General features: G+C 41.7%; 1 protein-coding gene across 1 annotated transcript in view; it reads right to left on the bottom strand.

The window, feature by feature from the left end:
* Window positions 1–12,636, bottom strand: part of SYNE2 (spectrin repeat containing nuclear envelope protein 2) — a 172,662-nt gene that overhangs the window by 59,318 nt on the left and 100,708 nt on the right. The window contains exons 69-80 of the mRNA XM_026088618.1: window positions 12,218–12,337; window positions 11,260–11,372; window positions 10,482–10,623; window positions 9,382–9,513; window positions 8,660–8,812; window positions 8,201–8,410; window positions 6,882–6,983; window positions 5,639–5,758; window positions 5,274–5,474; window positions 3,307–3,480; window positions 2,678–2,809; window positions 561–757 (exon numbers count right to left, since the gene is read on the bottom strand). Coding sequence (XP_025944403.1) covers window positions 561–757; window positions 2,678–2,809; window positions 3,307–3,480; window positions 5,274–5,474; window positions 5,639–5,758; window positions 6,882–6,983; window positions 8,201–8,410; window positions 8,660–8,812; window positions 9,382–9,513; window positions 10,482–10,623; window positions 11,260–11,372; window positions 12,218–12,337 — 1,796 coding nt within the window. The remainder of the gene's footprint in view (window positions 1–560; window positions 758–2,677; window positions 2,810–3,306; window positions 3,481–5,273; window positions 5,475–5,638; window positions 5,759–6,881; window positions 6,984–8,200; window positions 8,411–8,659; window positions 8,813–9,381; window positions 9,514–10,481; window positions 10,624–11,259; window positions 11,373–12,217; window positions 12,338–12,636) is intronic.

The raw sequence follows: 12,636 nt of genomic DNA on the forward strand, positions 1-12,636 counted from the left end.
CTGAATGGCCACAACTGCATCGACAGCTGGACTGGGCTGTGCAAATGCATCGAGCATGCTTGGGTATTGCCCCTCTGGAGGGCTTCAAAACACAGGTTGAGGCAGCATTTCAGCCAGGTCTTGAATGTTTATAAGGTGGACAGCACGTACGTGCACAGATGCGCTTTCTGCCTTTGCACGGGAATCAAGGCTAGCTTGCATTTATAGCAGGCCAAGATGCTCAGGGCAGCATAAGCAGCCCGTCTGTTACCAGCTCCAGCACGTGAACTGCGGCTCAGTCCAGCTGACTCTCAGCTAGATGTACTGACCTTGCAATAGCAGCAATCAAAAAACACCGTTCCCACAAAAATAAGCGGGAAAAATGCCTGCTACATAGTGGGAGAAGATCAGCTGAGTCATAAAGTGACACTTTTCTACCCACCACTGCTTTTTTTCATTCTTAAGTGAAAGGAGCAATCGAGTTCATTACTTTGCCATCATATTTCACAAAATACATCTATAGAGGGTCAGAAACTAATTTCTAGCTGTTATGTCTAATTGCTTTTTGAGTTATAACCCACCTGACCAAGAGTTTGAGTAACGTTTGAAGTCTGTGTAGTTCATGGCCAACTTTTTTGGTTAAGGACAACCACTGCTCTTCCAGCTTCCCAATCTGGCTTGTTATTTCTGGACAGCTCACAGCAGTCAGCAATTTCTTCCCTTCTTTCACCATTTGGTACAGTCTGGCATGCTTTTCATCAACATTGCTTTTGATTTGCTATCAGAATATGGAAAGTTTACATAACAATAACATTTTAAAAATTGAAAACATGGCTAGCAAAACACATATAATTTGTTTTAACATCTTAATCTCACATTTCTTATGTCAGGTATTTTATTTTCCAAACTGAATGAATCTGTACTTCATTCCATGCAAAAGGGACATGGATTATTTTTCTCAATTTCCTCTTGATAGATCAAGACAGCTCTGGACATACTTTCATATATTAGTCGGAATGACTGTTGTGTTTTGATGGGCTCTTTCAATGCTTGTAAACCTCAGGCTACGGACACACACTGTCTACCAGATCTAGCTGCACTGTGTTGACGTATGACTGTCCCCAGACGAAAGTTATCGCCCTTCTGTTCTTAGTAGGGCTTGTGGCTCTACCCTAGTAAAAATTTTAATCAGTGCAACAAATAAAGCAACATTTCACTATTGCCACACTTCATCAGAAGGTCAAAATGAGAAAAGGGAAAGAAGAAAAACCTCCAGGAATTAGATCAGTCCTGGGGAGAAGGTAGAAAGAAGCAACTGTGTGATGTGTAAGCTTCTCACTTCTCTCCAGGCAGACGGGTACAGTATTTATCATTAATAGGGATATTTGTCTCACAGAAATTGTATGCCTTAAGCCCCAGAGAATTTTATTCTGCTCTGCCCTTGAAACTGTGAAGCTCCAGTGCTGGCACTCATCTCAGCCTCTTCTAAAGCATTACTACTTTGTTTCTGATGGCTTTAAAGAAAAACAAAGACTTAGAGTGAGGAGCTAGTTAAGAACTTAAAAAATAAACAAAGGAAACCTCATACCTGCACAGTGAATAAATACGTGAACATTGCATGTGTCCTGTCTCACTGTGACAGGCATCAAAAGCATTAGAGAGCTGCTATGATTGTAAATATCTACTGTTGAATTATTTCAAAAGATACACTATAGCTTCAGACTGAATAACTGAATCATCCTATGATCTCTTTTATGCAGTCAGCTAGCTTAGAAGATCACAGTAATTCTTTCTGTTGTTATAGTCTATGAATCTAAATATCAAACTGAACTCAATAAAAACCCAAAGACTGATTAATTCCAAAATTTCTAATAGAGTGGGTCCTCCAAAGACAGAGAAAGGTCAATCCCTTTTCCCTGTGAGGAACGCAGATCACTCTCTGAGGATAAAACATGAAGTTTGAAGTATTGAACACTATTTCTTCTTAATTTTATAAAACAACCATAAAGAAGACACTCATCATATATTTCAAACTTGACGATGTTCTAAATAAAGGCGTAGCTCTGCCATCAGATGTGCAACATCTCTCTGCAGCTGGGAACAAATCAGGATCCTATCTGCCATTCTGTAGAAAAGGAATTTTATTCTCTTTGTTCAAAGAGAAATCAGGACAATTCATTCTGAATTCTCTGGATTTTAAGAAGAGCTGTTAAAACCAGTAGGCCTTCTACTACAACCAGGGGGTCAGATATTTGGAGGCACTGGCTTGGCTCTCCTATTCTACAGGTTTTACTTCACAGCATAAAAACCATTCCTGATCTACACAGAAGCGCTCACCTCAAGGCTCCCTGCTGTCCTTGGGATTCATATAGCCTGCAAGCCATCTTCTTCAGCTGCTCTGCTTTTGGGATCATTCCCAAAGTTTTATATCTGAGGACCAAGTTCTAAAGCAGCTACAGTTATTTTTCCCACTTAGGTGAATTTGTCGCCACTGGCTAAAATTAGCAGCCTGATCCCCTGCTACTTTTAAAAGTAATGTGGAAGTTTTCAGTATGTATCCACACACAGAAGAGGACATAGAGGAAATAGTGCCCTGTGAAACATTTTCTCCTCATATTCTAGCTAATCTTTTTGCCAGCTCTACCGATCTACACAAAAACAGTTAAAACCAGCAGAAGAGACACAAACACAAAAATACCTGGAGAAGTGCAATCCTTTCCATCAATCTTTCTTCTGTTTCTTCGACCAAGTTCACAGAAGGCAGCGCAGAGGCAAGTGCCTCTAACTCTTTATTGAAAGCTAGGCATTCATCATCAAATTCTGTCCATTCCTAAAAAATACATTGAGTTATTAACATAATACATATCCATCTCTGCATTTTTGCTGCATCTCAGAGACTGAGGCCTTAATGCTTATTCGAATTAATTCGATGAATATCTTCAAGACTTTTTATTTTAAAGTGCTCTTTTCCTTTCCTCTAGGGATGTTTTAAGATCAAATTTTAAATTTTATTTTAAAGTGGTACTGGTATTTCTGCGCCCTAAATGGCTTTCCTGTCACTCCAGGCACTCAAAAATTACTGCAAGAAAGTCATAAAGTCCCACTCATGTCAGAATAGTGGTCTGAAAAGTCCACTTTCAGAGGTTTTCAGGTAGAAAAGTCAGTTTACTGACATGCACAAAGCAAGTAATAAACTCTTGCCATCCAACAGAGACAGGAAGGGATAACTACTAGGTGAAGAATCACTAGCATAGAAAGGGTTCTCTTACACGCAACTCTTTCCTTCTTCCCTCAAACCTTAACACTGGGTTTCTTTTGACTCATTACCTCTAACAAGCTCTCTAAATGTATACCATACTGGCAGGCCTTCTGCTCCAGCAATCTGACTTCATTCACCAGCTCTCTCCAGAATTTCTCTCTTTTCTGTAGGATGGAGGGAGCCACTTTCTTGGAAAACACTTGCATAAAAGCCATGTGGGTCATGAGCTTGTGGAAGAAGCCCTGAAAACACAAGTTAAAGTTTAATTTTAGTGTATTGCAACAAAGCCTACTTTTTGTTATTGCCATGTACTTTATTAAATCCAAGTGTTCCTAACATGAAAACCTACCTGGCTTGTGATTTTAATAAGAATCACAATACTTGGAGTTTACCACATACTAGTTCATCTCAGGATTATCAAAAGTCCCTCTGAATTATCTATGTAATATTCTATACTCTAAGTAAATGTAAACTAAATTATAGTACAGTTGATCTGATTACAATTGGTCCTTATTCGAGTGTGCAGGGCTGGTAGGTCTCAGTCACTCTATTGCATTTGCAGTACCTATGTCAAGTAAAACACACTTGGAGATCCTTCTTGAGAGATCACGCACCCAGAACGGGAGTACGGAGAAGACAGAAGAAGCGTGGCCAGTTTCAGGGTCTCACAAAGCTGGAGACAGGAACCTTCTACCCCAAACTCTGCATCACCCCAGGATGGGTGGTTACTGATGCTTTTACTTTCAGTCAAGAACAAGTGATGAGTTGGGTGCACTGTTTTCATTTATATATTTATAAAGAAAACAATCTACATTTATAGCTCGAGTTCATATGAAATACGTGGATGCTGTAGGTCAGATGGAAGGAGGAGTTTAACTATAAATAGACAGTTTAGTGTGAGCCAGTTATGACCAGACAGCCGTTATCCAGTTTGGTTTACCTGAATGGGAGGTGGCTCTGAGCCATAACTAAGTGTTTTAGCATTTCTAAGGGCTAAGTCATAGGGCACGATAATCCTTTTGGATAACTATAAGATAACAATTTAATTTAGTTATGGCTCAGCTGAGCCTTTGAGAAAAGGTCGAATCTGAACAGAACATTTTCCCCACAAAGAGGGTTTGAGGATACAAGATCACACTCTTTATTGAAAGATCTTCTTCACTAATACCTAGCACAGGAGTTTCACTTAAGGACCGTACCCCTGTCACAGGCTGTGTGAGCATCCTGAGAGGGCTTGATAGGCAGAGCATGGAGAGAACCTCTTGCAGTTTCCTTTTACTTTTGTATACCTGCCTCAAAGCCAAATCAATGTGTTAATATTTGGATTGCAAATACCTTCTGTATTTGTTCTCCCTTGTAGATAAACTCCTAACAATTTACTTACTGAGGACAATCTGAGAGTAAGTAACAAATACCCTTCCTATGACTCTGGAGTAGTGGTTTAAAGTGTCTGGCATCCTGAAACAATTCTTAAGGGTGTTTGAGCTACATGGACAGTTAAATCAAGGTCTTAACATGACAGAGGCATCCTCCAGTGACTAGCACTGGCCAGGGCTTCTTGTCAAGCAGCAGCACAGTTGGGATGCAGGTGGCTTCTCAGCATCTTCCATCAAGCGTATAACAGCTAGGTACTGCGAGCACAGAGTTGCCAAGGGGAGGAATCCAAACCGTCCTCTGTCCAGCCAAGAGCTGTTATGGGTAAGACCACTCCATCAGATCATGCAGGCACACAGGACCAGGAGCCTCAACTCCCGGTTGCTAGACAGCATCTTTGGGAACCTCACTGCTGATTTATCACCAAAAATTACAATGAAATGCTTTTTCCTGACACATCGGTATGTTCTGAGGTAAATCAAAGTAATGTTAAATGGACTGGCAAAACTGAAATCTTGATCTAAACTGACCACCAAGTATTGCAGTCCCTCCCTTATGCCATGAGAAAGAGTTATTCTTATGCATGACACTGGAGAGAAACCAGAGAAAATAATGCTTCGGCTTTGCTGATTTGAGCCATGCTGTGATGAGCATGCTATACCTTGTGATTTTCCAGGTGAGACTGTAAAGCTGCTCTGCTTTTCGTTAGCTGCTTTGGATCTTGTGCAATCTTCTCTCGCCCAATAGCTACCAGCTCTGCAAACCCATGAAGTAAGTCCTCATACTGGCTCTCACTGATAGAAGAAGAGTTCAGCTGCATGTACTTCGCTCTCAGAATTCCCCACATGTCATCCAAAACATCCTAGAATGGGAATACAATTTAGTGATTCATAAAAGACAGAAATAAATCTTACAAACCTGAGCACGTGTGCCTAGAAAGCAAAATAACCATCAGCCTTTTGATGCTAAAAATACCTTGCTTAGAAGAAACCTTGCCAGATAAAGGCAACTGTAGTGTGCTCTTACCTCTAACTTGTAAGCTTCCTGGATTAAGGTGACAGGTAACTGAAATCTTTCCCCGTGACCTCTCAGTTTTGCTACTTGGGTTTCAAGGTTTTGCAGCTCCAAAGCACAGGCATCAATTTTCTGAATTAAAGATAAAATAAACTATTAGGAGGAGCTCTGTTCCATCAGACTTTACATTATCGCTGGTAGCACAGCAGCTCCAGGGGCTGGATTTCCACTGTGCTACCAATTCACAAATTCATAATAAGACTCCCTGATCTCATAAGTTTATAAGCTAAAGAAACAAGACTGTTCATGACACAGCTTACTGGGCTCACACAGGCACAGCCAGGATGGGAATTCAGGTCTTGCCTCTCAGTCCAATGTCCAATGTGCATTTCTGTTTGCTAACTCAAGAGCAGTCACTAAAAGGAATCACGGTGTCATAAAATACCATTTTTGTCATGAACTGGAAAGACTCAGGGTTGGATTGACACAGGTTCTCCCTGAAGGAAGGGAAGTTAAGGACTTCTGGCCTTCGTTTTCCAAGAGTGGTTACTTGACAGAATATACCTAAGGCAGCAGTCCTACCTGGGGCTTCAGCAGTTACAAATGTAGCTTTCAGCCTTGCAGAAAGTTATGCCTGTAGATGAGGTAATGAGTCTAACAAACTGTAGTCTATAATAATAAAAAAAAATGGGGGGAACCTCTCTTTGCTCTACCAGCAAACAGTTTGTTGGCTGATGTCTATCCTGGAGAAGAAGTACAATCTGTTCATTTTTAATTCTCCGCTAATCCCTAAGAAGGTAGAAGAAAATAGTTTAATTGGGTCAAGTCCCATGTTATGACAAAGTGCTCATGACTGCTGAATGAGTAGATACAAATATCTACTATTCCCACAGAGAAAAGCTGAAGCTTTGCAAATAGAAGGTCATAATGTGATTTTTACTTTACTGTACTTTATGGGGCCTTTTTTCTTCCCTGCCATGATGTGGGATGTCTTCAGTCTGAGAGGTAGTAGGGGGACTGATTCCTCCACTCCAACTACTAAAAGGACTGGAATAGGCTCAACCACGGATTGGGGTTGTAGTAGGAAGAAAAAAAAAAAAAAAAGGTGTGGAGGATATTGGACTCTCTCCTTCCCCTAATATTTAAAAATATAAGTGAGACTCAAACTTTAGAATATATGAAACTTCAATAAATTATAAAAACAGGAAATACCAGCTAGCACTGAGAGATTTTTTTTTCCTTTGAATAAAATTACCTGTAGCTGCTCAGAAACATTATGTCCACGTATTACATTCAAGCATTGTTGCAGAGTAGCTTTTTTCTCAGTTAATTGATCATAGAGAAGCCTGGTTTCATTCTGGAAAAGAAAAAAATAATCAGAAGTGTATCACATACCAGGAATATGGTAATAATCAGACAAAATTACACAGCAAATAAAATGATGACTTCTTACAGCAAAAGCACTTTTTCTCTTTTAAAAACAAAACAAAGCCTATATATTATGGGCTCAAGGCAGTAATTCAGAGAGGGAAATTCACTGGCCTGTGCAGTGTAAGAAAGCAGACTACTTTGTCACGATGATCCTCTATGACTGTAAAAATCTGTGAAATACATAGAGATACAAATTCTTCTCTTCTGAAATGAGAAAATGAGCCCATTAATGGCAACGGATGGAGCTCAATGGAGTCTGCACAAGTAAACATTGCAAGGCCAGTCCTGCCCCTCTTTGGGGACAAACCCCGGTGCTCCTCTCAGAAGCTGTTATTCAGCAGTGAAGAACTACACTGACGTCACTGACTACATCCTCATGCTGAGGAGTTTGGCTGGACATTGGAAACATATTTCAAGGACCAGTGTCTTCTTTCCTTACTTCAGCCTAAATACCTGATCCGAGTATTTTTCAACAATAGCCAGTAGATTTAGCCCCTTGCAAGAATGTACAGAAAAGTTTCTCATTATTTCCATCTGCTTTTCCAAAGAATAACAACAAAAAATGCAATTTTGCAAAACACCAGCTTCCACTACTGTGGCACAAAATCTCAGTGAATAGTAAAAGGAAATATCAAGGGTCAAATCAATCTCCAAAGCATAGCTAAGAGTAGTCCAGTGCCAGATGGGGCACCAAGAAGGAAAAAACCTGCCCCTCGCAACAAATATTATGTGAACAACAGAGCCTACAGCACTGCACTAACTCCTATTGCTCCTCAATCCACAGGGTAGCAGGAAGAAAATACTGGCCCATCCACCGGCCAAATCCTTCCACACAGAGAGTGCAAGTGCTTTGGCCTGTAGATAAGCATGCCTGGGATCCCACATTACTTGCATCCTTTCTGCATGTAAATTTTCTACTGTGATCAAGGCCTCTAAGGCGGTCAGCACTGTAAACAGTAAAATTAATTTAAAAAATTGCTGTAAACAGCAAAATTAATTTGTTTTTTGAGAGGCCAAGACAAGTTTGTTTAGTAGGGGGGAAAAAAAGCACATTATAGATTGCTCATTTGTAACCCAAATGCATTAGCAGTGACAAGTCTAACAGATGCTGTGAAACAAGATGTGCATTTGGCAGTGGAGTACCTGATAATTGCTATTATGATCCAGCCCCGCTTTCATTGAATTGCTCCTTGAAGCAGTGGCAGCTTGAGTTTGTTCCAGCCGTGCCTGCAAGTTGTTAAAGCACTCGCAGAACACATCTGTGCTCCCACCAGCACAGGTAATAGACTTTAAGAGATCATCCTTTTTATCACTCAGATCAGCGTGAAGTTTTTGCAGCTCAACAGAGAGAGTCTAAAGGGTTGAAAGAAAGATAATGTTAGTGAAAATGGTCTCTGGCCAAGGATGCTTGCCATTAAAAGGCAGCAGGACTCAAGTTGTTAAATGTTACTCAAAGGCCCAATTCTGTGCACCACCAAATGGCTTGGTGGTGTTATTTCTGAGTTATACCAGTGAAACAAGAGAGATGTCAGGCCCTGTACGCTTTGTCCTAACAATAATCTCCTGGGGTTTCTCCTTCCCTGGGCACTTTAGGACAGTTACCTCGTAAAGAGCCTGCTGCACAGCCGCCTCTTCGGTGGAGAGGACCGAGGTGTTCAACATCTCCTCCATGTTATTCAAACACCGGCTGATTGCCAGAAGCAGCTCAAACAGTTTTCTGTCCAAATTGGAGGAGACTTCCCCTGCCACATTCTCCTGAGTAAAGGCAAGTCAGAAGTTTTCAGCACTTTCTCCCAAGACACAGCTAAAACATGTTCACTTGCACAGGGTTAGAGTTTCAGTCAGCTAATAATAATAAAAGGGAATTAATGAAGTTTGGATGAGACTGTTGTATGCATGAAATCCTCAGAACTCCCAAGGCCAAAGCTGGGACTGTGACCCCCTGTGTACGAAGAGGGTTGTGGTGTTACAGGTCTCTAATCTCTCAGGAGTGAGGCCAGCACAATTTGCCTTGTCAGCTCCAATACTGCAGAGTCACTGAAATCATTCACAGGTTCCTCACCTAACACAATTTGAGGAGTAATCATCATTACCCACACTAGCAAGTCTGCGTATTCAGTAACAGAAATATCATAGCTGAAACGTCTCCTTTCAAAATCCAGACCTGATTCTTCAGCATACTCCATACCTGATGCAAAAGCTATGCTACAAAAAAAACCATTTGCAATAATACGATTATTAGCTATATTTCTAAGTGCCTTTCTAAGTGTCTTGTGTCTACAATCCCTAGTACTTTTTGCAATGCTAGGACACGCCATTTGTACCTGTGCATGCACCACATTTGCTTCTTGGCTTATGTCTCCCAGCTGGACAGTATAAGTTTTCAGTTCTTCCACCGTTGGGGTCCCTGCGCTAGTGAATGTGCCCCGGGGCAACATGTTCATCTTTGTTGTAATCTGAGATTTGGAAAAAGAACACTGCAGTTAGGTTAGCAGCTCAAACGAAAACTGGGCCATACAACTACATAATACTCCTCTCAAAAGGCATTAATATAAAGGTTTCAAGGCATTAATATAAAGCACCTGGAGACCAGGATTCCCTTTTTCCCAGGAAAAATAAGTTGCCCTTCTACCATTTGGGTAGGTTATGCCCTGTTGGGAGTCTGGCTGAATGAGGAGCCTCTGATTCCCAACTTTAAGGGCTATAGGTTTCAGTCTTCAATAAGGCAACCCTGCTGCCTACTGTAAGTCTTGCCTGAATAAGAGCTGACATTCATCCTTTTACATGACTGATATTCTCCCATGTAATGCAATAATTTCAGAGAACAGGGAATCTAGTCATTCTAAATGAACACAAACAAAACTGTCAATAATAGAAATTATCCTTTTGTCCAAGTAGTAAAATCCTGCAGTCTGATCTGAATAAACACACAGTGCTCTCTTGCTGGCTACAGCACAAACTCTGCTTTTGATATATCAGAGAGAAAGAGAGAACACTGCGGTAAACGACAGAACAAGATTTAAGCCAGAGATTCATACTGACCAAAGTGCTCTCCCTTGCAGGAACTGGGATTTAATCTACATCCACACAATTCATCTGGGAGCTAGCTGCCTAACTCTTAAGGCCTCTTGAAAAAAATTAAATAGATAACATTCAGACTAGATGTTAACTGCAAGAATTCACTTATGTTCTCCCATGCTATACCTAACAGTCACTACTCCAGAGTCATTATCTATCTCAGGGTAAAGTTAAGAGACAATCATGAAAATGGTATGCAGTAATAACTTCATTTGGAGAGCTCTTGCACAGCTTTCAGTTATCTGATGAAGAAGAGACTACACAGTGGTGCAGGATGATTCACCAATGCTGTCTTCCCTATAACCAAGGGACTGCAGGAAGAGTATTTTACTGAACTGAAACGGACCTGAGGTTCCACGAGCTGGCAGAGAGGAGACTTCATCTTTGACGACAGCTCTTGTTGTAAATATTGCCATTTATTACCCGTTTGGTCTTTTGGAGCTAAAGTGGGATCAGCCAGCTTGCTCCTTGGATCAGATTCTTCATTGCTGTATGCAGAAAATGTTGTTAGAATGGCAAATACTGAAGCAAAATAAACAAAACTGGATTTGTAAGACTCCTTGTATATGATTAGTTTCTATTGCTCCTGCCCCCGAAACAGAGTGAAATCAAGTGCATGGCTGGCCTTTAATTTCAAAGCTTTGTTACGTTTCTTTGGGCATTTCCCTTTCCTTGATGCACCCTAAAGGCCTGTTGATCTCCCACGTGGGCAATCCAGTGCCTTCCCCAAGGTTGCTGTCTGCCTCTCAAGCTAAGGATATACCTCCCACAATAAGGACCTTGAAACACCCATTCCTAGGATCCTAGGGGATCTCCTTGTATTTGCACAGTGACGATGGTGAACAAAGATATCCAACCTGCCTCCAGCTGGGCCTGCTTTAGTTTATGGCAGCAGTCAGTCCTGCCATACCAGGACGGAGTCAGCGCTAATACCAAGGAAGTTGTAGCACAAATGAGACTCCATTTCTCTAGACGTGATGGCAGAAATCTCCCAGCTTCTGCAATTTTTCTTCTAAAGGCACATATCCCTCCACAGAACCTGTGGTGCCGCTGCAAAGTTGCCGCGGGCTTGGGCAGATTTACACTATTGAACCTGAGCACTTAATAACCTTGTTATTTCATACCTCGGTTTTAATTTCTCAGTCACACTCTCCTCAAACTGTAGCTGCATTTTTTCCACACAGGACTCAATGAAGTCTATGAGGCTTTTCTGCTCCACTGGTTTTACTTTCAAATCCTGTGAACAGAGAACAGCATGAACAGTAAAATCATTTGTGTACTGTATTCCTCTCAAATGAGGATCTTGCTTTTCCAATCATATTTTACAATAATTCATTTAGCAAAGAAAATAAAAATACATCCATCAGCATAAAAAGCCAGTTATGTGTAAACATGAGTTTACAAAACTAAGATTTTCTGAAAAAATATATTTTTATGGAATATGTTTCAGCCTGAGCTAAAGTTTTAAAAGCAGAAACCCTCACTCACAGTCAAATTAAGCACATATAGAAATTTAAGGGCCATAGACTGCCATCCTTATGCAGAGAAAAGGGGAAGGGAAAATGGGGTGTTAGCTCGAATACGAGGTTGAGTTGAATTAGTTAAAAGAGAGTGTTCAATGAAAACAGCAGTTTTCAGCAGCTCAGGCTGGATCATTTATTCCAGCAGTCTTCTAAGAGCACAAGCTAATTTCCAGTTAGCAAAGCAGAAGGTAGATTACAGGGCACAGAACATCTTGGGATATTTTTGTGTTAACGATGATGTTAAAGTCATTAGGAGCAAGCCTATGGGAAAAGCGTTCGCAAAGCTTCAGCTTCAAACCCCATCTTCCAAAGCAGCATCAGCGTATAGATTCAGACTCCAAAACACATCAGGGCTTCAAAGACAGGAGATAGGAGCGATGGGTGATGCCATCTGCATCAATCTGACACAAGCTAAGTGTTAGGGTACCATCCAGCTCCATAATATTAACAATCATTTTTGGACCCAAAATCTGGGATTTTAAGGGCCAGAGGCCTCTCTCCATCCTCATCCTCCCACCACAAAAATTGCAGCAGGTAAGCAGTGGAGGGGCAGGATTACCTGCGGGTGCTGGTGGACACCGTTGTGCTGGACGGGCGGCTCTTTGCCAGGAGCGACGCTGGCACCGTCGGGGTGCAGGAGCGTGAGGGGCTCCGAATCGACCCGCTCCCGGTTGTGAATCTGTAAAGCGAGACCCCGTCGTGGGAAGGCCCCCAGGGTGGAAAAGGGGCAGAGCCCCAGCGCAGCGGGGGGAAACGGCAGGGGCAGCGCTGGCTTGGGCCGTGCACACACTGCATCAGCCGTGCACAAAACGCACTGTTCTCGCCCAGATTTCTCGCCCCTTCCAGCTGATGGAAGTGTGATCTGTTCCCACCTGCTGCTGAAACCCTCGCGCTTCGCTTCCCTCCCTGCCAGTGCACTGAGAGTTACAAGAAGGCTTGTTTTGCTTTCCCTGCTAGCAGAATCATTGACAATATCTC

Source organism: Apteryx rowi, unplaced genomic scaffold (genome assembly GCF_003343035.1).
Source record: "Apteryx rowi isolate R43461 unplaced genomic scaffold, aptRow1 scaffold_78, whole genome shotgun sequence".
NCBI classification, from domain to species: Eukaryota; Metazoa; Chordata; class Aves; order Apterygiformes; family Apterygidae; genus Apteryx; species Apteryx rowi.